The sequence below is a fragment of the Phyllobates terribilis genome, unplaced genomic scaffold (genome assembly GCF_046119375.1).
Source record: "Phyllobates terribilis strain yellow unplaced genomic scaffold, ASM4611937v1 Scaffold_1__5_contigs__length_1240528914, whole genome shotgun sequence".
Classification (NCBI taxonomy): Eukaryota; Metazoa; Chordata; class Amphibia; order Anura; family Dendrobatidae; genus Phyllobates; species Phyllobates terribilis.
Genome location: NW_027362761.1, coordinates 876,244,797 through 876,268,653, shown reverse-complemented (window position 1 = coordinate 876,268,653; position 23,857 = coordinate 876,244,797). Strand labels below are relative to the sequence as shown.

At 43.2% G+C, this 23,857-nt stretch overlaps 2 protein-coding genes across 4 annotated transcripts in view; one reads left to right on the top strand and one right to left on the bottom strand.

Annotated features, from left to right (window-relative positions):
• GSTCD (glutathione S-transferase C-terminal domain containing) overlaps positions 1–12,614 on the bottom strand; it is a 184,273-nt gene extending 171,659 nt beyond the window's left edge. Inside the window, exon 1 of one of the 3 annotated variants that reach the window (XR_012247392.1) lies at positions 12,397–12,614. Coding sequence is in view for 1 of the 3 variants with exons in the window: in XM_073639509.1 (XP_073495610.1) it covers positions 12,397–12,469 (73 nt within the window). In the remaining 2 variants the exon portion in view is untranslated. Of the gene's footprint in view, positions 1–12,199 lie in introns of all 3 variants that reach the window. The other 2 variants (XM_073639509.1, XM_073639518.1) reach the window with 2 other exon arrangements.
• On the top strand, positions 12,255–21,218 carry INTS12 (integrator complex subunit 12). The gene is made up of 7 exons (XM_073639535.1): positions 12,255–12,513; positions 14,541–14,706; positions 15,928–16,068; positions 16,195–16,382; positions 16,548–16,707; positions 17,832–17,987; positions 20,267–21,218. The coding sequence occupies exons 2-7, from the start codon at positions 14,551–14,553 to the stop codon at positions 20,840–20,842; spliced, it is 1,377 nt and encodes a 458-aa protein (XP_073495636.1). The 5' UTR covers positions 12,255–12,513; positions 14,541–14,550; the 3' UTR covers positions 20,843–21,218.
• Positions 21,219–23,857: the final 2,639 nt, after the last annotated feature.

Genomic DNA, 23,857 nt, shown 5'->3' with positions numbered 1-23,857 from the left:
CTTGGGCCAAAAGGGGCATATGAGGATCATTCTGGCTTCGTCTGTCCTGATCTTTCTTAGGATTGACGGAAGCAGGACCATGGGAGGGAAAGCGTACGCCAAAGGAAACTCCCAGGGAATCATGAAGGCGTCCACCGCCAGGGGCTTTTCTCTGGGGTTTAGAGAACAAAATGTTGTCACCTTCCGATTGGACTTCGTCGCAAACAAGTCCACTGCTGGACGACCCCACATTGCCACAATCTTGGAGAATATTCAAGGGTTCAAGGACCATTCTCCTTCTTTTAGGGAATTGTGGCTTAGAAAATCTGCCTTGATGTTTTCTTTTCCTCTTAGATGAACCGCAGAAAGGGAGAGAAAATGATCTACTGCTTTCTGAAGAAGTCTGTCTGCTACTCTCATTAAGTCTCTTGAACGGGTCCCCCTTGATGATTTATAAAAGCTACTGAGACTTGATTGTCCGAGAGTATACGGACATCCTGGCCCTGTGAATATACAAGGAACCCATTGAGCGCATAATCAACCGCCAAAAGCTCCTTAACATTCGAGGAAAACTGTACCTCATTTTCTGACCAGGTTCCCTGAATTAAGCTGTTTTCAAAATGAGCTCCCCAACCTGTAGCACTTGCATCTGTAGTTAAAACTGCCGTAGGTTTACTTTCCCAAGGGACTCCCATAGAAAGATTAGTGTATACCAACCACCAGCGAAGGGATTGTAAGGAGCGAGGGGCCAAGGTAAACTGCCGATCTAGATGTCCATCTAGGATTGAGTCATTATATAACACATCCCATTGAAAAGCCCTTGAGTGAAATTGTGACCATCGCACTGCAGAAAAACTTGAGGTCAGGGTCCCTAATAATGACATGGCTTTGCGCAGTGTCATGGAGGGTCTATCCATACAATGTTTCACTAGTCCCTGGATTTTTGCAATTTTTTCATCTGATAAATGACATAACTGTCTATCTGAATCTAAAATGACCTCCAGGAACTGTTGGGCTTTTTGTGGAGTCAACCTAGATTTTTCCAGATTTAGCAACCAACCTAGGTCTTGTAGGACAGAAATTGGTACCTGAAGGTGGGCCTCGCATTGTGCAAAGGAATTCCCCACTATCAGGAAATCATCGAGGTAAGAGATTATTAAAATATCTTTTTCTCTTATGTGGGCCATAACTTCTGCCACCAGTTTAGTAAAAACTCTCGGGGCTATAGCCAACCCAAAGGGAAGAGCGGTATACTGGTAGTGTTTTACCACCCCTTTTATTTTGATGGCTAATCTTAAATACTTTTGATAATCCCTATGAATGGGAACATGGTAATAAGCGTCTTTAAGATCCAGGACTACCATATAACAGTGGGGAAAAAGCAATTTTATTATTGTTTTTAATGATTCCATTTTGAAGGTGTCTATTTTAAGAAACCTATTTAAGGATTTTAAATTTATGATAGTCCTGAAACACCCATCCGGCTTAAGAGCGTGGAGTAGAATCCGTCTCCCTCTTCTGTTTTCGGAACCTCAATCAGGACGTTTTTCTTTGTTAGGTCTTGTATTTCTGATATGAGGGCAGTCTGCCGCTCTGGGGAGGAACTAGAGGGAATAATTACGAATCTCCTGTAAGGAAGGGCTTGAAATTGAAATTTAAGATCAAAACTAATCAGGCCTAAAATCCAACTGCTATGTGAAATACGTTCTCAAGCCGGAAAAAACAACGACAATCTCCCTCCCACCTGGGTGGATTGTGATACCCCTGGCTTCTGCTCATCTCTGGAAGAAGAACCAAAGAGTAGGCCTCTACCTTTGTGACCTCTTTCCTCGAATTTCTCCTATTCTCTAAAGAATCGTCTTCGGACAAACTTCTTTTTCCGAAAAGATTTTTTAAAAGAGGGTAGAGGTACAGACGGAAAGCCCCTCTTAGGATCTCCTGCTTTTTCCAACAGATCATCCATGGTTTGGCCGAAAAGATATTCACCCTCACAAGGAATTGTATAGAGTCTAGATTTTGTTTATACATCTCCATGCACTTTAGCCAAAGGGCTCGCCGAGCAGCACTTGAAAGAGCTGACGATTTCGCTGCTAGTCTGAGTCCGCAGATGCGTCAGCAAGAAAGGCCGCTGCACCCTGGACTAGGGGGAGAGAAGAAATAATCTCCTTCCTGGAGACACCCTCTTCCAATTGGTTGTCTAGCTGTTCCAGCCAGACCATCAGGGCTCTGGATGTACAGGTGGCAGCCACTGATGGTTTCAGGGCTCCTGTAGTGGTCTCCCAAGTACCTTTTAAAAAGGTATCTGCTTGTCTGTCCAGGGGGTCTCTTAAAGCTCCCATGTCGTCGAAGGGGAGGGAAGCCTTTTTTGATGCTTTAGCAATGGCAACATCAAGCCTTGGTGCCTTTGACCAGGAAGAGCATGCGGTATCATCAAACGGATACCTCCTTTTGAAAAAGGGAGGGATGCTGCCCTTTCTGTCCGGCTTTTGCCACTCTCTTTCAATGAGATCCTTAATCTTTGTATTCATGGGGAACGATCTTTTCTTTTTTTGACCTAATCCTCCAAACATAACATCCTCCAGAGACTTCTCTGGTCTAGTGTCCACAATGCCCATAGTAGAACGGACAGCTTTCACCAAGGCATCCACCTCATTTAAAGGAAAACATTGTCTCTGAGATTCGCTATCAGAGGAGGATAGGGAAGAGGAAGAAATGTCTGAGATTTCGGAATTTGAGCCTGGTCGAGGGTCCTGAGGAGAATGCCTGACCTCAGAATTCCCTCGCAAAGCCTTGCCTACTTCTTCTTTAATTAGAGCTTTTAGACCCAAAGAAAACCCTGGGGTTTCTTCCGTCATCAACTTGTCAATACAAGGCTGGCACAACTTTTTAATATATGCATCAGGGAGCGGGCTCCTGCATAGGGCACATTCTTTATGCTTTGATTTAAACGAACATTTCTTGCTCTGAAAAGATTTCATAGACAGAGAAGTAAAGGGAAACAATTAGTAGAACTTTCACGAAGATCCCACTTACCCCCTGGCATATGCGGTACCGCGTAGAAGCAGAGGAATCCTTCTTAATCGTCGGAGGATCACGCCGAACGACAGGACCTTCCTTCCTGCTCTTAGCGGTGAACTTCGTAGCTGAACGGCTGGACCCGGTCCGGGAACGACGTTGCACCGCCAGTTGTGAGGGCTCCCCAGAGGGCTGCTCCTGTTCTTGCTGAGGTGAAAGCTCCTGGGTATCTCCCATTGTAATGCAAAAACAAGGGGCTGGGAAGCACCTCTGCATGTAACCAGGCCTTTTATATACTGGCCATGCAGGTACCTGTGTGGAACAGGGGGGGGCCTCCCTTTCCCTCTCCTCCCTCCCCGGTTTGGGCAGAACACTGCACGTAGCAGTACTTGTGGGATGCCCTATACTGTTTCGGGCTCCGGCGTCCCCACTGCTCGCATGCGGGCCGTACTTCCTGGCCGCGCGCGAACTGCGCCCACTTCCGGTGGAGGCCGGCGCACCGGAAATACGCCATAGGCCGTCACAGGGCCGCGCCTGACACGTTCCCCGCCGGCGCGGCCCCGATCTCTTGTAGTGAAGCGGGGAGGGGGTTTACCCGAATGCGGTCCCACACACAGCGGACCATACGGCTCCATCGAGGGGATGTCACGCTGACCGCAACGCACACAGAGGTGCCCCAATGAGCCCTGCCGTGGCGTCTCCAGGAAGAACAGGACCGACCAGGGCAGGAACTTCACCGCTCCAGGTACCCTGTCTATCCCTCCGGGCAAGAGATCGCTTCCAATATTCACCCTGCAGGTACCTGATAGGTTTCCTGTCCATGATGGGAGACCTAAACTGAGGCGGGAGAGAGGTGCCGCCCTTTTTAACCTGTAGGTTTCCTGTCCATGATGGGCAGATCCTCTCTCTCGTGGTGCAGTCATGGGAATACGAATAAACACTAGGTATATATTAACCTAATAACAACCAAGCACTGTAAATTTATGGCACTTGGCCTGGGCTTTAACCCCTTGCTACTGTATATGTACAGCACAGGATTAAAGCTCCTGCAGTCTAGCAAAAGCAGGTCAAGTCTCCAGCTGTCACATACCTGGGTGACAAGACGGAAGTGGTTTATTATCGCCTCTGTCTTATTTCACCAAATACATAGCACTCAATGTACATAACGGTACAGCAGTGTACAAAGAGGCACTGCCAATGCTTCTGTAGGAAGGACCACATGATCGCCATGTCTCTGCTGGCATAGCACAGCCGCTGGGTCCTAGCAGACACTTATCAGGTCTGCCCATAGTGTAATTGGGCAGACATGTAATTGGGAGTCCTGTGGATGCCTCAGTTACAATGGAAAAAATGAATAATTTATCTTAGGAGACAGATTATTTTATATATATGCCAGTCTGACAAAAAATAACAATTGGATGCTTTTTACAAATAAAAATCATATGACATAAATGTAAAAAATACAGAAAAGTAATACAGAAAACTATAAAATTGTCACGTGTTAAAAAAATACATCTAAGATAAAGCACGGAATTAAACAATAGATCATTTTCTGATTACACCCGGCTGTTCCCGCTTCTCTCTCAGAAGAGAATTATAACTTCGTGGCTTTGATATTATCTAGTGAGTGGCCCAAAATCAGGTCTCATAGGGCAAGGGAAGATTACCTGTTGCTGGTAGGTCACACATATACTTTAATATCATAAGGTACAAACAGCATGGCGTTTAGAAAGAAAGGGGCAGGCCCATACAAAGAAAGGGGCAGGCCCATACAAAGAAAGGGGCAGGTGGGTATGAAGTAAAGCATTGTTATATTGGGGGTTTGGGGCCACTTACAATGTTGTGCTCAGTGTATCACGTTTACCTGTACCTGGTCCCTAGTTTGTTTGCCTCCACAAAAAGGAGATATTGGATAAGTTTGGTCATCGATTCAAATGCGTTGACTTCTTCCGATTCCCTAGAACTAACTTACAGGATGCCTGTCATATTTTTTAATCTTTCGGTATCACCCTGTGGGGTAGTTAACTCAGACCCACCGATAAGGCAGGGTACCACAATCCAAAGACAGTTTGTGTTTTGTGGATGTGTGAATTCGGGCTTACATCAGTGTAGCTAAATGCATGTTGCTAAATAATGTCCACCTGCGATAGTGAATAGGCGCACAGTTGCAGAAATTAGCCCCTATAAAATCCTATAAGCACTATACAGTGATGTGAAAGTGTTTGCCCCCTTCCTGATTTCTTATTCTTTTTCATGTTTGTCACACTTAAATGTTTCAGATCACAAAACAAATTTAAAATATTAGACAAAGATAACACAAGTAAACACAAAATGCAGTTTTTAAATGAAGGTCTTAATTATTAAGGGAAAAAGAAATCCAAACCTACTCTGTGCGAAAAAGTGATTGCCCTCCCTCCTTAATTTAAGTTTTAACTGTGGTTTATCGCATCTTTGGGAAGCTGAGATCAATTTCCCTAGCCACACACAGGCCTGATTACTGCCACGCCTGTTCTCAATCAAGAAATCACTTAAATAGTACCTGCCTGATAAAGTGAAATAGACCAAAAGATCTTCAAAAGCTATACATCATGATGTGATCCAAAGAAACTCAGGAACAAATAAGAAACAAAGTAATAGAGATTTATCAGTGTGGAAAAGGTTACAAAGCCATTTCTAAAGCTTTGAGACTCCAGGGAACCACAGTGACAGCTATTACCCACAAATTGCAAAAATATGGAAATTAAGGAGGGGGGGGGGATCACTCTTTCACACAGGGCCCTGTAGGTTTGGATTTCTTTTTACCTTAATAATAAAGACCTTCATTTAAAAACTGCATTTTGTGTTTACTTGTGTTATCTTTATCTAATATTTAAATTTGTTTTGTGATCTAAAACATTTAAGTGTGACAAACATGCAAAAGAAGAAGAAATCAGGAGGGGGGAAACTCTTTTTAACACCACTGTATATTTATTTGCTGTAATTACTTTTATAACGTGTTTTATTCCATATGTAAATGAGGAGGCTTTTGTACATCTTTAAAGGAAACCAGTCACGTCAAAAAAATGCTATTAACCTGCAGATATGGGGTTAATCTGCATGTTAAAGGGGCTGCCCGGTCCAAACCGATAAGTCTGCAGTCACTCTGTGTGACTGCAGACTTATAAATCCCCCCCAGTGCACGCACTGAGGGTATGTATGCATTATACAAACTCCCGGCCAGTGGGCGTGGCTTCGCTCCCATACATACAGTTGAAGTGTATTGCTGCGGACAACCCATTGGCTCCGTCCGCAACAATACACACTGCCAGCGTGCACGTGACAGGGCGCATGGCAGTGATGTCATATTCTCTCGTCACACACCGAAGTCAGCTGCTGCCTTCACAACAGGAAGCGCAAGGTGCGGGAGCGAAGGAAAGGTGAGTAGAGTGTTTTTTTTTATTTAAATAAGTGGCGATACTGCTATATATGACTATGAGTGAGGATTATACTGCTATATATGACTATGAGGGAGCATTATACTGCTATATATGACTATGAAGGAGCATTATACGGCTATATATGACTATGGGGGTGTATTACATGGCTATATATGACTATGAGGGAGCATTATACTGCTATATATGACTATGAGGGAGCATTATACTGCTATATATGACTATGGGGGTGCATTATACTGCTATATATGACTATGAGGGAGCATTATACTACTATATATGACTATGAGGGAGCATTATACTGCTATATATGACTATGAGGGAGCATTATACTGCTATATATGACTATGAGGGAGCATTATACTGCTATATATGACTATGGGGGTGCATTATACTGCTATATATGACTATGAGGGAGCATTATACTACTATATATGACTATGAGGGAGCATTATACTGCTATATATGACTATGAGGGAGCATTATACTGCTATATATGACTATGAGGGAGCATTATACTGCTATATATGACTATGAGGGAGCATTATACTGCTATATATGACTATGAGGGAGCATTATACTGCTATATATGACTATGAGGGAGCATTATACTGCTATATATGACTATGAGGGAGCATTATACTGCTATATATGACTATGAGGGAGCATTATACTGCTATATATGACTATGAGGGAGCATTATACTGCTATATATGACTATGAAGGAGCATTATACTGCTATATATGACTATGAGGGAGCATTATACTGCTATATATGACTATGAGGGAGCATTATACTGCTATATATGACTATGAGGGTGCATTATACTGCTATATATGACTATGAGGGAGCATTATACTGCTATATATGACTATGAGGGAGCATTATACTGCTATATATGACTATGAGGGAGCATTATACTGCTATATATGACTATGAGGGAGCATTATACTGCTATATATGACTATGAGGGAGCATTATACTGCTATATATGACTATGAGGGAGCATTATACTGCTATATATGACTATGAGGGAGCATTATACTGCTATATATGACTATGAGGGAGCATTATACTGCTATATATGACTATGAGGGAGCATTATACTGCTATATATGACTATGAGGGAGCATTATACTGCTATATATGACTATGAGGGAGCATTATACTGCTATATATGACTATGAGGGAGCATTATACTGCTATATATGACTATGAGGGAGCATTATACTGCTATATATGACTATGAGGGAGCATTATACTGCTATATATGACTATGAAGGAGCATTATACTGCTATATATGACTATGAAGGAGCATTATACTGCTATATATGACTATGAGGGTGCATATGCTGCTATATAGGACTATGGCGCTGCATTATACTTTATGGATGACTATGGGTTGTGCATTATACTACATGGATGACTATGGGCTGTGCATTATACTGCTATATATGACTATGAGGGTGCATTATACTGCTATATATGACTATGAGGGTGCATTATACTGCTATATATGACTATGGGGGTGCATTATACTGCTATATATGACTATGGGGGAGCATTATGCTGCTATATAGGACTATGGCGCTGCATTATACTTTATGGATGACTATGGGTTGTGCATTATACTACATGGATGACTCTGCGCTGTGCATTATACTGCTATATATGACTATGAGGGTGCATTATACTGCTATATATGACTATGAGGGTGCATTATGCTGCTATATAGGACTATGGCGCTGCATTATACTTTATGGATGACTATAGGTTGTCCATTATACTACATGGATGACTATGGGCTGTGCATTATACTGCTATATATCACTATGAGGGAGGATTATACTGCTATATATGACTATGAGGGTGCAGTATACTGCTATATATGACTATGAGGGTGCATTATACTGCTATATATGACTATGAGGGTGCATTATACTGCTATATATGACTATGGGGGTGCATTATACGGCTATATATGACTATGGGGGTGTATTACATGGCTATATATGACTATGGGGGTGCATTATACTGCTATATAGGACTATGGGGGTGCATTATACTGCTATATATGACTATGGGGGTGCATTATACTGCTATATATGACTATGAGGGTGCATTATGCTGCTATATAGGACTATGGCGCTGCATTATACTTTATGGATGACTATGGGTTGTGCATTATACTACATGGATGACTATGCGCTGTGCATTATACTGCTATATATGACTATGAGGGTGCATTATACTGCTATATATGACTATGAGGGTGCATTATACTGCTATATATGACTATGGGGGTGCATTATACTGCTATATATGACTATGGAGGTGCATTATACTGTTATATATGACTATGGGGGTGCATTATACTGCTATATATGACTATGGGGTGTATTATATGACTATGAGGGTGCATTATACTGCTATATATGACTATGAGGGTGCATTATACTGCGATATATGACTATGAGGGTGCATTATACTGCTATATATGACTATGAGGGTGCATTATACTGCTATATATGACTATGGGCTGTGCATTATACTACATGGATGACTATGGGCTGTGCATTGTACTACATGGATGACTATGGGCTGTGCATTATACTACATGGATGACTATGGGCTGTGCATTATACTACATGGGTGACTATGGGCTGTGCATTATACTACATGGATGACTATGGGCTGTGCATTATACTACATGGATGACTATGGGCTGTGCATTATACTACATGGATGACTATGGGCTGTGCATTATACTACATGGATGACTATGGGCTGTGCATTATACTACATGGATGACTATGGGCTGTGCATTATACTACATGGATGACTATGGGCTGTGCATTATACTACATGGGTGACTATGGGCTGTGCATTATACTACATGGATGACTATGGGCTGTGCATTATACTACATGGATGACTATGGGCTGTGCATTATACTACATGGATGACTATGGGCTGTGGAGTTTATTATATGGAGGACTATGGGCTATGCATTATACTACAATGATGACTATAGGCTGTGCAGTTTATTATATGGAGGACTATGAGGAGTGCATTATACTTCTGCTATGGGGCCCCATGACGTCCTGTATGTCCTTGGTGAGTATAATGTTTTTTTTTCTACACATTAAGGAACAGCGTCAGAATGGGGGATGTATATATACCAATATGGGGCCCAGGATGAGGGCCATATACCAGGACGGAGGGCGCATATTATATATATATATATATATATATATATATATATACATACACACACACACGCATACAATTCAGACCAAAAGTTTGGACACACCTCATTTAAAGATTTTTATGTATTTTCATGACTTTGAAAATTGTACATTCACACTGAAGGCATCAAAACTATGAATTAACACATGTGGAATTATATACTTAACAAAAAGTGTGAGACAACTGAAAATATGTCTTATATTCTAGGTTCTTCAAAGTAGCCACCTTTTGCTTTGATGACTGCTTTGCACACTCTTGGCATTCTCCTGATGAGCTTCAAGAGGTAGTCACCGGAAACGGTTTTCACTTCACAGGTGTGCTCTGTCAGGTTTAATACGTGGAATTTCTTGCCTTATAAATGGGGTTGGGACCATCAGTTGTGTTGTGCAGAAGTCAGGTGGATACACAGCTGATAGTCCTACTGAATAGACTGTTAGAATTTGTATTATGGCAAGAAAAAAGCAGCTAAGCAAAGAAAAATGAGTGGCCATCATTACTTTAAGAAATGAAGGTCAGTCAGTCCGAAAAATTGGGCAAACTTTGAATGTGTCCCCAAGTGCAGTTGCAAAAACCATCAAGCGTTACAAACAAACTGGCTCACATGAGGACCGCCCCAGGAAAGGAAGACCAAGAGTCACCTCTGCTTCTGAGGATAAGTTTATCTGAGTCACCAGCCTCAGAAATCTCAGGTTAACAGCAGCTCAGATTAGAGACCAGGTCAATGCCACACAGAGTTCTAGCAGCAGACACATCTCTACAACAACTGTTAAGAGGAGACTTTGTGCAGCAGGCCTTCATGGTAAAATAGCTGCTAGGAAACCACTGCTAAGGACAGGCAACAAGCAGAAGAGACTTGTTTGGGCTAAAGAGCACAACGAATGGATATTAGACCAGTGGAAATCTGTGCTTTGGTCTGATGAGTCCAAATTTGAGATCTTTGGTTCCAACCACCGTGTCTTTGTGCGACGCAGAAAAGGTGAACGGATGGACTCTACATGCCTGGTTCCCACCGTGAAGCATGGAGGAGGAGGTGTGATGGTGCTTTGCTGGAGACACTGTTGGGGATTTATTCAAAACTGAAGGCATACTGAACCAGCATGGCTACCACAGCATCTTGCAGCGGCATGCTATTCCATCTGGTTTGCGTTTAGTTGGACCATCATTTATTTTTCAACAGGACAATGACCCCAAACACACCTCCAGGCTGTGTAAGGGCTATTTGACCAAGGAGGAGAGTGATGGGGTGCTACGCCAGATGACCTGGCCTCCACAGTCACCAGACCTGAACCCAATCGAGATGGTTTGGGGTGAGCTGGACCGCAGAGTGAAGGCAAAAGGGCCAACAAGTGCTAAGCATCTCTGGGAACTCCTTCAAGATTGTTGGAAGACCATTTCCGGTGACTACCTCTTGAAGCTCATCAAGAGAATGCCAAGAGTGTGCAAAGCAGTCATCAAAGCAAAAGGTGGCTACTTTGAAGAACCTAGAATATAAGACAGATTTTCAGTTGTTTCACATTTTTTTGTTAAGTATATAATTCCACATGTGTTAATTCATAGTTTTGATGCCTTCAGTGTGAATGTACAATTTTCATAGTCATGAAAATACAGAAAAATCTTTAAATGAGAAGGTGTGTCCAAACTTTTAGTCTGTACTGTGTATGTATATATATATATATATTTATTTATTTATTCAGGATGAGGGGGGGCCCGATCCAAATCTTGCACCGGGGCCCATCAGACTCTAGTTACGCCAATGTGTTTGGATATCATGCTTTATTCATTGCAGTGAAAAACAACCCCACACACGAGTGGTTTCAGGATATTTTACTGTTGGCATCAGCCAGGACTCATGGTAGAGCTCAACTTCTCTTCTCCGGACAATCTTTCTTTCATCAGAGAAAAGAACTTTCCCCCAGTCCCCTGAAGTCCATTCCCTGAACATCCTGCAAAGTTATTTTCTCTGGTGAAGCCCTGTTCAGACTGTTTGGGACATTTGGAAGAGTGACTTGTCTGGAGAAGAGAAGGTGAGCGTTGCCATGTGATACTAATACTAAAGCATCCTGACACCAGTCATGTGTCATCATCCAAGGGAGCGGGATCACTAATGATTTTGCCTATGAACACTGCCATCATTAAAGAATGACCTCCCACAATCTCCCGGCAATCCAGGAGATATATGATGCTTTTTCCAGCATGATGGCGCGCACTGTCACAAGGCAAAAGTGATAAGTGGCTCGATGAACAAAGCACTGATATTTTGGGTTCACGGCAAGGAAACCCCCCAGATCTCAATCCCACAGAGAACCTGCGATCAATGTATTTATTTTCCTCACTTCTATAACTTATGAAATATTGAGAATTGCAGGTCAGTGACCACAGAAACATCTGACTAAAAGATGTGAAGACGCTGAAGAGAAAACTGTGTGAAAACCAACATTTGTGTCAGTCCCCACACAGGAGCTGTACAGCAGAGTATATATATACCCACTGACCATCCACAGAGAGAATGCTGTCACCTACCCGTCCTGGCAGCTGCAGCCTTCACTACAGCCTAAGCAGATGGGGCTGCTGTACACATACATGGGCAAGGACACTTCTTCCGGCCCCGGCTGTGCAACCTCCAAACAAGTCCCCCTGCCTAGCGCCGTATTACTGGTCACCTCCGTGTAGCGCTCCCACAGCAGCCGATATTCCCGCATCCATCCCGCACAACCTACCGGAATTGTTCTCCGGAGAGGCACAAGCGGAACGTTCAGCTCCGGCCCGCGGAGCAGGGGGAGGACGCTTCATACACCCGGAAGTAGCCGGTGATCTGCCGTGTACCGGGCGGCCAGGTACTGACTGAGGCCGGGCTGGGGGGCGGTATAGGAGGGTGCACAGCTGCCCTGTGTGGCGCCCTGGCCGGCAGAGCCTTCTGCAGCTCCTCTGCCAGCACAGTGTCATGGCGGATCAGTAGTATCCTACCTATGGATTCTCTGCTCCATCACTTACTGGCGGTTGTAGTTAGTCATTGACCAGTGGCACGTATCTTGTATTTGCGGATTTTCCCTGAGTGCTCCATAAATCAGCACTACAGTGATGGGCTATACAGTCAGTAACCCATATACTCAGGGTGGGGGTGCTGTCATGGTGTGCCACATCACAGGGGAGCCATATGGGTGCCCACCAGGACAAGTGGCCCATGGGAGACCCATGGAAATGAATAGGCTGAGCGGTGGAGGGGCATGGCTTCTTGTTCTGTGTGCAGCCTGAACTCTGCTGTAGATTTACAGTGTCAGATCTGCAGCTCCTCTCACGTTCCCTGCAGCTTCGCTCGTGTTATCTTAAGCACTGCTCACATCTGCGGCCCCTCTCGTGTACCCCTGCGGCCCCTCTTGCGCCATCTTAAGCACTGCTCACATCTGCGGCCCCTCTTGCGCCATCTTAAGCACTGCTCACATCTGCGGCCCCTCTTGCGCCATCTTAAGCACTGCTCACATCTGCGGCCCCTTTTGCGCTATCTTAAGCACTGCTCACATCTGTGGCACCTCTCGTGTCCCCCTGCGGCCCCTCTTGCGCTATCTTAAGCACTGCTCACATCTGCGGCCCCTCTTGCGCTATCTTAAGCACTGCTCACATCTGCGGCCCCTCTTGCGCTATCTTAAGCACTGCTCACACCTGTGGCCCCTCTTGCACTATCTTAAGCACTGCTCACATCTGTGGCCCCTCTTGCGCTATCTTAAGCACTGCTCACATCTGTGGCCCCTCTCGTGTACCCCTGCGGCCCCTCTTGCGCCATCTTAAGCACTGCTCACATCTGCGGCCCCTCTTGCGCCATCTTAAGCACTGCTCACATCTGCGGCCCCTCTTGCGCCATCTTAAGCACTGCTCACATCTGCGGCCCCTCTTGCGCCATCTTAAGCACTGCTCACATCTGCGGCCCCTCTTGCGCCATCTTAAGCACTGCTCACATCTGCGGCCCCTCTTGCGCTATCTTAAGCACTGTTCACACCTGCGGCCCCTCTTGCACTATCTTAAGCACTGCTCACACCTGCGGCCCCTCTTGCACTATCTTAAGCACTGCTCACATCTGTGGCCCCTCTTGCACCATCTTAAGCACTGCTCACATCTTCGGCACCGCTCTTGTTATCTGCAGGTTTTTTGCACAGTGTTCACATGAACATGAAGTTTCATAACATTTTACTCACAATCTGACCCTTATATTTCCTCATAACCCCAGCCCATCTGCCCTACTAGGACATATATCTGTCACGGTATACTACATGTTTCCTACAGCACCCACTGCGCATGCCTGTGTGGTCACGACTTCCCGTGGCACAATAAGCCATTTGGCGGGAGCTGGGATTAGGATGAGACAGCCTGTGACACTTTCTATTACTACATTATGTTTGGAGCCTCAGATTCTGCCCTAAACACCAGACAAAATAGTGAAGAGGTTTTGTGCTAATTTGTCCAGTTAAATAATGGCCCTCATTAAATTCATTGGGGCTCTTTCTGGCAGTACTGGTGTCTGTCATGTGTCGGTTCTGGCACTGTCATTCTTTTTAGTTTTTTTTCTGTACCAAGAGTAGAACTAAAAGCACAGGTGTACACAAAGCCTTAAAGTCTACTGCTTTACTCATATATGTCAACATGGGGGAAAGCCGAGGACGAGGCACAAGGCTGTTAGCTTGTGTATCATCTATATCCATGAATTGTCTCTATGATATCAGCAGAGAACACATAGAAGGAATTGTGGACTTAATGCTCCCATGGTTGTACCAAGGCTATAGTTATCTGCTAAGACTTTTTCTGGAATTCTGTTGTGTTTCCATAAATGCTGAATAGCTTTGTGACGTGAAGACTTTTCTTTTGTCCTTAGGGGTCTAAACATGGCGGCGGTGATAAACACAGAGTTGGATCCAGTATTTCTGAAAGCACTTGGTTTTCTCCATTCAAAGAGCAAAGATTCTGCGGAGAGACTTAAGGCATTGCTGGATGAATCTCTGTGCAAAGGCAATGACTCGGGGTACCGACCCCCCCAAAAGGTTTGACCCAAGCACACAAATGACTTTTTACAATGGGCAAATACTGAATGTAATATCATCTGGTTTTCTGGTGTTTGTAAAGAAGGCAGATGGCAACTGTCAGCCTTAATACCTTATTGTATGTAATGTCTCCCCAGTAGTTGGGGACATTGTGTGACTTTTGAAGATAAACCTTCAATAATACTAATTTCATTTATATAGCGCCAACATATTCCGCAGCACTTTACTATTACGCAGGGATATGTACAGACAATATAAAGTAACACATAGTTCAATAATTATAGGAGGAGTGAGGACCCTGCTTGCAAGCTAATAATATATAAAGAAAGGGGGTGATACAGTAGGTAAAAAGTGTTTATGTACGGTCCAGCCATTATTATAATAAATAGGGCATTTCATATAAAGTGTCAGGATCCGGAAATCAGCCAGGATCTGTATAAGTTTAGTACAGTATGCTAAAGGATGCATAGAGGATGTGGAGACTGATGAATAGGAGGGATCAGATTCTGAGAAAAATTTAGAAAGGGAGAACAGGGAAGAGTTACCTTAGTGAAGTGGGGGTTAGGTATTAATCGGATTGTCTGAGGTAGTGCATTCCAGAAGACTAGCGCAGCACGAGAGAAGTCTTTCTGCAGCTACTGGGAGGGAGCCTGGAATGAGTCTTCTGGTGTTACTACTTGGGAAATGTGTGGTGGAAAATGCAGTTATGGATAGTGCTGAATACTGGTGAAGTGAGCGTGACATGAGTACTGTGAAAATGGGAGTACTTGCTGTGACTACTGGGGAGCAAGGCTGGAATAAGTCCCCTGCTATGACTGCTCTGGAAGTGTGTGGATTACTGCTGTGACTGCTAGGGAAGTTAAGTGCTGCGGTGCGGTGCATACTGGGGAAATGCTTGCTATGGCTCCTGGGAGACTGTATGGGGTTGATACTGCTTGCAGGATGGTTGATGAGGACAAATTTAGTTCACTTTGTTTTTGGGGAATCCCATTCTGATTTATATGAGGATGCCATGTAAGATGAGGCTCATTGATGGTTTGACGGCATGGACTTCATAAAAAATTGGGTTGCCTACTGCTTTTTCCTAACAGTGTTAGGTCACTTTACTACTTTTTTTTTTACAAGAACTTACAAGCTTGATAAAAGAACCACATAGAATTATGCTTGTGACTCACAGATGACCCCTAATTAGAGCAACGTTGACTTTTGTCTCACTTGTAGGATGTGGAGCAGTCTAAGGTGACTCTACCTAAACCTAAGTCAGATGTGAAGACCAGCAGCAGTTCTTCTGCAAGCAGCGTCCTGAAACCACTGCCAGCAGAGAAGGTGAAGAAAGAGGCAGAGAAGAGGTCTGCAGATAAGGTAGGTCTAGGGTATGCATTCATATGTCTTCTATTTACTTGCTCCTATAGTATTAGTTATCTCTTCTTGAAGTGAGATGATGGCAGTGCTGTGGTACCATAGTTCACTTTGTGTTTGTCATGATAGATGAAGGCAGATATTGGTGACCCTATTGATTTGCCAAAGAAGCCCCGCTTGGAAAAACCAGAGGCACGCTCCTCCCCAATCACTGTGCCGAATAGTAAGGACATACCAATGGCTGATCTCTCCAGCTTTGATGAAACAAATGCAGATGACTTTGCCATGGAGATGGGTCTAGCCTGCGTAGTCTGCCGGTAAGTGATCGAAATGTAATGTTTTGTAAAACCAAGACATTGCTTCTGCCACCGCTCCTATTCATGGACACATGTTGTATTAAATGAAATACAATTTTGCAAGTTTTTAATAGAAATTCAATTATTTTAGACTTTACTTGACCCCATATTTTTGAATAATTCTAGACAGATGACCGTTTTCTCTGGTAATCAGCTGGTAGAGTGCCAGGAATGCCATAATCTCTACCATCAAGATTGTCACAAACCACAAGTCACAGATAAGGATGTGAATGATCCCCGTCTGGTCTGGTACTGTGCACGCTGTACTAGGCAGATGAAAAGAATGGTAAGGTCCTTGAATGTAGGAATATGATGCCAAAATTCTGATTGTGAGTTGTGACACTGTCGGACACTATCATATTGGCCAACTGTATGTGACTGCAGACTTCTGAATCCTTATAGTGTTTGCTGCACACTCTTTCAGCAGAATTATTGAGTATTGTCAGCGAGAGCCGTTGTTGATATTACTGCAACTATGCAATTTGCATAGATCCAGCCACATATTAACTATCAGTACAAGTGTATTTTGACCTGCCGAACACGTCTAGTCGGCACATGACCACATCGCAAATGACAAATCGCATACTTGCCATCATATGACCTAGATTGTGAGCCCCCGCGGGCCTCCTGTACCAGTCGGCGACTTGTTTTTGTTCAAACTATTGTACTTGTTGTTTGCTATGTATACCCCTTTTTCACATGTAAAGCACCATGGAATTAATGGCGCTATAATAAATAATAATAATAATAATATGATTGACCGCTCTCACCGACAATACCGCAGGATCCCGACAGTGTGCGCATGCTGTAAGGATTTAGAAGTATGTGACTACAGAATTTTATCTGAAGACTAGACAACCCCTTTGAATTATTCAATCCTATGTGTCTAACACAGCTAGAACCATGGTAGTGCTTGGATGCATGATGTCATGGATCACAGGACAGACGTTGCAAACCTTATGGAGACTGACTTTGCAGAGATTCTGGATCTTATCCGCATTTGCTTATCTCTTGGTAGAAAGGATGCTTGTTGTTTAGAATCCAGAAGGCTGCACCCTCTAGTCGGCCCTCTGGACGGCCGCGTCACTAGATGGGCCGCAGCCTTGCTCTATACCAGTGTAAGGAGCGAGGCCATGCCCACTGGCTGGGAGTATATATAACGCATATATACCCTCTGGTCCTGGCTCAGAAACCGGTGAATCCCTGCAGTGCACAGTGCCTGCGTTGGGGGGATTCTTAAGTCTGCAGTCACACAGGGTGTCTGCAGACTTATCGATTTGGACTGGAGAACCCCTTTAAGATGGAAGTACTCCAGTGCAGGCTCTTATGCATATGTTTTTGACTACATACTATTTAATCTGCTGTCTTACTAATGATTTATTTTATTTTGTTAAATTATTGTTCTTGTAGGCACAGAAAAATCAGAAGCCACCTCCGAAGCCTTCCCCCTCAGCCACTTCTGCTACAATGCTGGTGGTAAAGGACACATCCATCATCAAACCTGAAATGAAGCCCAAAGCAGATTCCGCAAACACATTCTTAGCTTTCAAAAGGACTGAAGTTAAGGTATTGCCTTATTTTACCTGTCCTAGAGCAAATAGGATGGTCTGGTCCGGAGGGAATGGGTCACAGCGCTGCAGCCCCTGGAAGGTTCTACCTTGCACAGTCCCATGCTTAAGATTAGTGCAGGTCCTGGCAGCTAAACAGAGTATACTCCTATCTAATCCTCGGCAATATTAATGCTATGGCATATTCTTGCAACATGTCATCACTTTCTGTGATGGGATATTTCTTCAAAGTGTCCGCAATACTTCGCAGAGTTGCACCATATAAAAATGAACACTTGCAGTTCAGCCACAAACCACCTTGACCAATGAGTGTTGCATTCAATGTCCTGATTCTCCTGTTTGTATGCTTAGTTAGGTTTGCAGATGGAAAAAATCCTTTTGTCATGTTGAAATGTGTACATCATGAGACAGGTGTATACTAAAGGGGTTTTGTCACCTTCTACCTTCAGGAGCTTCTCGCTTGTTGGAGGGCGGTGCGCTCCTGATATAAACTTCTGAGTGTCATGGTCTCACTCTGCCCTCACAGAGAAACTAAAGCTGTCTGGATCCAGTGATCCAGCAAGCTTCCGATCAGTACTTACAAGCTCTAAAGCAAAGAGCTTGTAAGTGTGCAATCCTTGCCTATGGAATTGGCCACCTCTGATAGACTGCAGAAGTGGCCAGTAACTTAGGTATCAAGCAATACTGTTTAATGAAAAATCCATCTGTTCTTGAGAATGGAGAAGAGTTTATTATAAATTGCAGAGCTGATTGGTTTTGTAAGGACTTTGTGATATTACCCATTTTGTATTTGCCTTATATTCTTTTTGAGTGTGTTTCTACAGCGGAAATGCAGTAAAAACTCAACCTGTGAATTTTGAAGCATGTCTATGGAAAGATCTAAACCTAAACCTCAGTGTACTCACACAAGAAATCAGCATGTTGCGGATTTCTAACTCGCACTGTAGAGCAGTTTCTGTAGTATGTAAAAAGGAAAAAAGCTGAGTGCATGAGATTTCTATATATCCTGTCCACTTTGCCTGAACTGTGAGACTGTTTTCTGCGCAGCGAAAATACGCAGCATCAAAAACTCAGTGAGAATATGACCTATATTAGGCAAGAGTGTGGCGTCTTCAGTGCGCACAACACACAGCCGCCACAGATTGCCTTCAGGTTGCTGCAGCTCACCAGTCCACCTCTGCAAAGTCCCTACTAGGGAACTAAATAACATGCATACTTTTATTACCAGTATAGCTATTTACATACACCGCTTTGATCATTTGTCTGAGCACTTTGAAATAGTTTGGTTATTCTCTCCTGGCATTATCTTTTTTCTAACTGTACACTTTTATCTCTCGCTTAAAGGGAATCTGACATCAGATTTTTGCTATGCAATCTGAAGACCTCATGATGTAGGGGTAAAAACACAGATTTCTGCTCTTATAAAGCTCTGTGGTTTTGTTTGCTTGCAATGAATGTTTTAGCACCAAAAACTTATCATTGCTAGGACACAGCAGTGAGTGCATGCTAGTTAGACACGCCCCCTCCTTTGATAGGCAGCTCACTGTCTATGGACATTGTATATACAGAGCCTGGTGTTAGCTTTCTCAGCTCTGCTGCGTTGCTAAATCTAAAAACTCTGATTATATCAGAGCGGCTGCACCCAGTAATCGAAGTGATACATCGTTGGATTCAGGGTCTCATTGCCTACATCAGGCTACTCTCAGATGAGGTAGTAAAAACCTGCTGACAGATTCCCTTTAATAAAGACATGGCTTCTGTCTGAACATCATGCATGTTCCCCTGCCTCAGTATTTGTAGTGCTAGCTCCATTGCTAAGATAAAAGGATTAGTGCCGGCTGCCATCATCAGCATTGTGTGTTTCCATGATGCAGCTGAAGGTGTGGTCCTTGCACAGCTCACATCTTCTTTTCAGCTGCTGATAATCTGGTTCCATACACAAGTTGTGAGGGGATCAGTGCCATCTGGCAGGCAGTGTTTAGTTTAGACAAGCTAACAATGGAGAAAGGTAGACATTGTGTGCTGAGTAAACCATTTTTATTTTCTTTGTCAATATTTTTCCGCATCACCCACAGCGCGGCCTTATCTAAATCATAGATGGACACATATGTTCATTGCTAAGAGGATATGAGGAGATTTAAATGTCTAAATACAGGAATCCTCTATATTTTACTTTGTTCCCCTGGAGACTGATTATGTACTTTATGTGTGTATATTGCTATTTGCTGCAATCTCAGTAATTATATCTCACCATTTAATTTCTAATTCACATCACAGGCATCAGCGGCAGCCTCTGGGAACTCCTCTAATTCTGGAACATTGTCCTCTGCTGCAAGTGGTCTTACAGGGTGGGCCGCGTTCGTAGCAAAAACTGCTTCGTCGGCAATTGCGTCCTCCAAACTAGGCAATGCAGCACAGGCTGCTGGTGGAAAGCCTCCTAGTCTGTCTGCAGGTCAAAAGCCCATGGGATCAAGTAACTTGACAGCCATAAAAACAGGATCTACCTCTAAGCCAGGATCTGGGAGCAGCAGTACAAATTCTGTTCCATTAAAACCATTGCCGCCTCTAACATTGGGAAAAACAGGCCTCAGCCGTACCATGAGCAGCGAGAACGTCAGCAAAACAGGTCTGCCAAGCCCAAGCGTAAGTTCTGGGAGTAGCATCAGCAGTCAGATGAGCAGCAGTAATGGAGGAGGCAGCTCTGCTGGAAGCACTGGAAGCTCCAGTAGTAAAGCTCCTGCAGATCAACAGTCTGGAGCCAAAGGTCCCACGTCTCAAGAATCTCAGTTAAACGCCATGAAGAGACTTCAAATGGTAAAAAAGAAAGCTGCTCAGAAAAAAATGAAAAAATGAACATTTGTGAAAAAAAAGACAAATTCAACAAGTATTGGTGGGATGAGATGTACTAGTTTATCTTAATACGCCATTGTTATAACTTGAATATAGTAAAATGACAATTTTAGAAATGTAATTAATTGGCGTTCACTTTGTATTTGGAGTAGTGGACTTAATCTTTCCATTACTTATTATCTGTGCTATTACCACATATTACCCAAATTTATTATGTGAATTTCATTGTATCCTTTTATGAATCTTCACAGTTCTCCCCAAAAAATGCCATTTATCTCAGTAAGTGTAAAAACAACAAACTAAATTACTGGCCTTTTTAAAGGTTATTTTAAACACCTAAACAAAATATCACATGAGGGGCCTAATAAATAGAGACAACCAGCAGACACATAGCCCCCCTAAAAAATAACTTTAAGTTATTTTTTAGGGGGGCTATGTGTCTGCTGGTTGTCTCTTTTTAAAGGTTATTGCAAGTTATTACCTATGATGTGGATAGTTGATAGCTTGTAATGTTGGAAATAAGCCTTTAAATTTGGCTTTGACATCATCTGTGATTCATCTCCTCCAAAAATCCCCAAAACAGGAACGTCTCCTTAAGCGGTTTCCGTTTGAAAACACGGTTTTTGATCACCTTACAAAAACTCATAGCATGCACATACCCTTAATGGGGTTGTCCAGGTTTGGCCCAAAAGGATTCCCCCAGTGCCGGTGATGAGACCGAGCAGTCACGTAACCACAAACATGCGATATGCATACTTCCGATCACACTCCGACTACACCTGTGCAGCCTTGCTCAGTTCACTTGTATTGATGAAGGCCACACACGTCTAGTCAGACTGTGGCCGGGAGAATGCATATCACATGTTTGCGGTCACATGACCTCCCAGTCCTGGAACCGGAGAATCCTGACAGCGCTCGCTATTCACACTGAGGATTCACAAGTCTGCAGTGACTGCAGACTTTCGTGCCAAATTGGAACAACCTCTTTTAATGCCATATACCTTCCTGTTCATTCACTTTCTGTGTTTGATCTAGTATACATTGTTGATTAAAGGAGACCTGCAGGAAGAACGTTTCTAAAAGGCCCTTTAGTTAACAATGTGATACCATTTTTTTTTTTAAGGCTATAGTCGCTTTAGGCACCTTTTTTAAATTGTCCTGATATATTTCCTACCCTTTTCATGCTGTAGAGTATGTGTAATTCCTTTACATGGTTGACTGTTCTGCTGAATCTAAAATAGATCTAATCTCCTGGAAACAGTAGGTTGTGCATGGTACACCAGAAAGCGGAGAGGGAGTTTTTTCGATAGGATCACATAGAGTATGTAAAAGAGAATTGCACATGCGGCAGTGGAGGAGTAAATTGCAAAGGCTGAGTTGTTGGGGAGGAGAGCCCTCATGGCAGGTAGAGGGATTGGTCGAATCACTTACTCTCTTCCAGAGTTTGTCGGCACATTATAGAGATCTTCAAAAAAAAAAAATGTTTTTTCTACCTCAAAGGTCAATAGTTTTTAAAAACTTTTATTTTGCAAATGATTGAAATCAAAGCAATAAGGCTGTACTGCTGACAAATTGACAGCTATGCAAATGCCACGGTTCTGTGTGCATGTGGGGGGCAGCAATAGATTTAGTTATTTGACTTCAAAGTTTAAGTGACAACCAGACACCTGCCAGAAATCAGAACAGGAAATTCCATCAAAATCTCAAGTTTTTGAGCATATAATCTCAAATAATCATTAGATGTCCTTTATAAAGAAAAAATTTTGTTTTTTTTTAAACTCTACTTTTAAATGTACTCAAAACAGCCCATTTTTAACTTACAGCTGATGGTTCTTAAATTGCGATTTAAAGAGAAGCTCTCTCATAGTACGGTAATTGCCGTTAAAAAAAAAAATTCTGTGTGCCCTTTCTTTGAATGCTGCTGGGTGTTACCGTTCCCCTGGGCCTGCACCTACACAATTTGATAATGCCTAAGCAGTGCCAACAACTTATTCATACATTTCTAGGAGGAATGATTAAGAAAAGACATTATGTACAACTCTAAAAAAAAAAGAGTTCCAGAACTTTTATTGTATTGGAAATAAAAAAAAAACTATTTAATAAAAGAAACAGAGCAGAGAATCCTCTTTAAATAACGTTTTATTGAATTTATATGCAGTACTGTGCAAAATTTTTAGGAAGATGTGGAAAATATGCTGCAAAGTAAGAATGTTTTCAAGCATAGAAGTGTTTAATCGCTTATTTCTATCAATTAGCAAAATGAATAAACAAAAGAGAAATACAGACCAATATTTGGCATAAAACACTTTGCCATAAAAACAGCATCAATTCTTCTAGTTACACTTGCACAAAGTCAGGGATTTTTTAGGATTATAGCCAGGTGTATGAGTAATTATACTAAACAGGCGATAATCATCATCATTTTCATATGTAGGTTGAAACAGTTGTTAAATGGGTTGTGCTACCCTAAAGAATACATTTAACTAAGCAGAAAACGTGGAAATAGTTTTGTAATTTACAGTTATTTAAAAATGATGCTCCATTCAAAAAAATAACAAGCTGTCATCTGCTGAAGAATACCCCCTGCAGTGGGCGATCAGCTGGCCGAGCATGCGCAGTTCCTGTCATAAGAGTTCCCCCCGACTCCACACCCCTAGTGTGCACAGCCTATGCTCCCTGCGCTCACCTCACACAGGCCTGACAGCGAGCGCAGGGAGCAGATTCCTGAGAAGCATGGAAGCGTGTCATTCATTCTTCCCCCTGTGCTCACACAGGTCTGACCACTGGGTGATATCGTTCGGCTTCATATGCGCGTGGTCAGACCTGTGTGAGCACAGGGGGAAGAATCACTGACATGCTTCCGTGCTTCTCAGGAATCTGCTCCCTGCGCTCGCTGTCAGGCCTGTGTGAGCACAGGGAGCATACGTTGTGCACACTGGGGGTGTGGAGTCGGGGGGAGGGGGGAACTCTTATGACAGGAACTGCGCATGCTCGGCCACTGGGAGGACGGAATGGAAT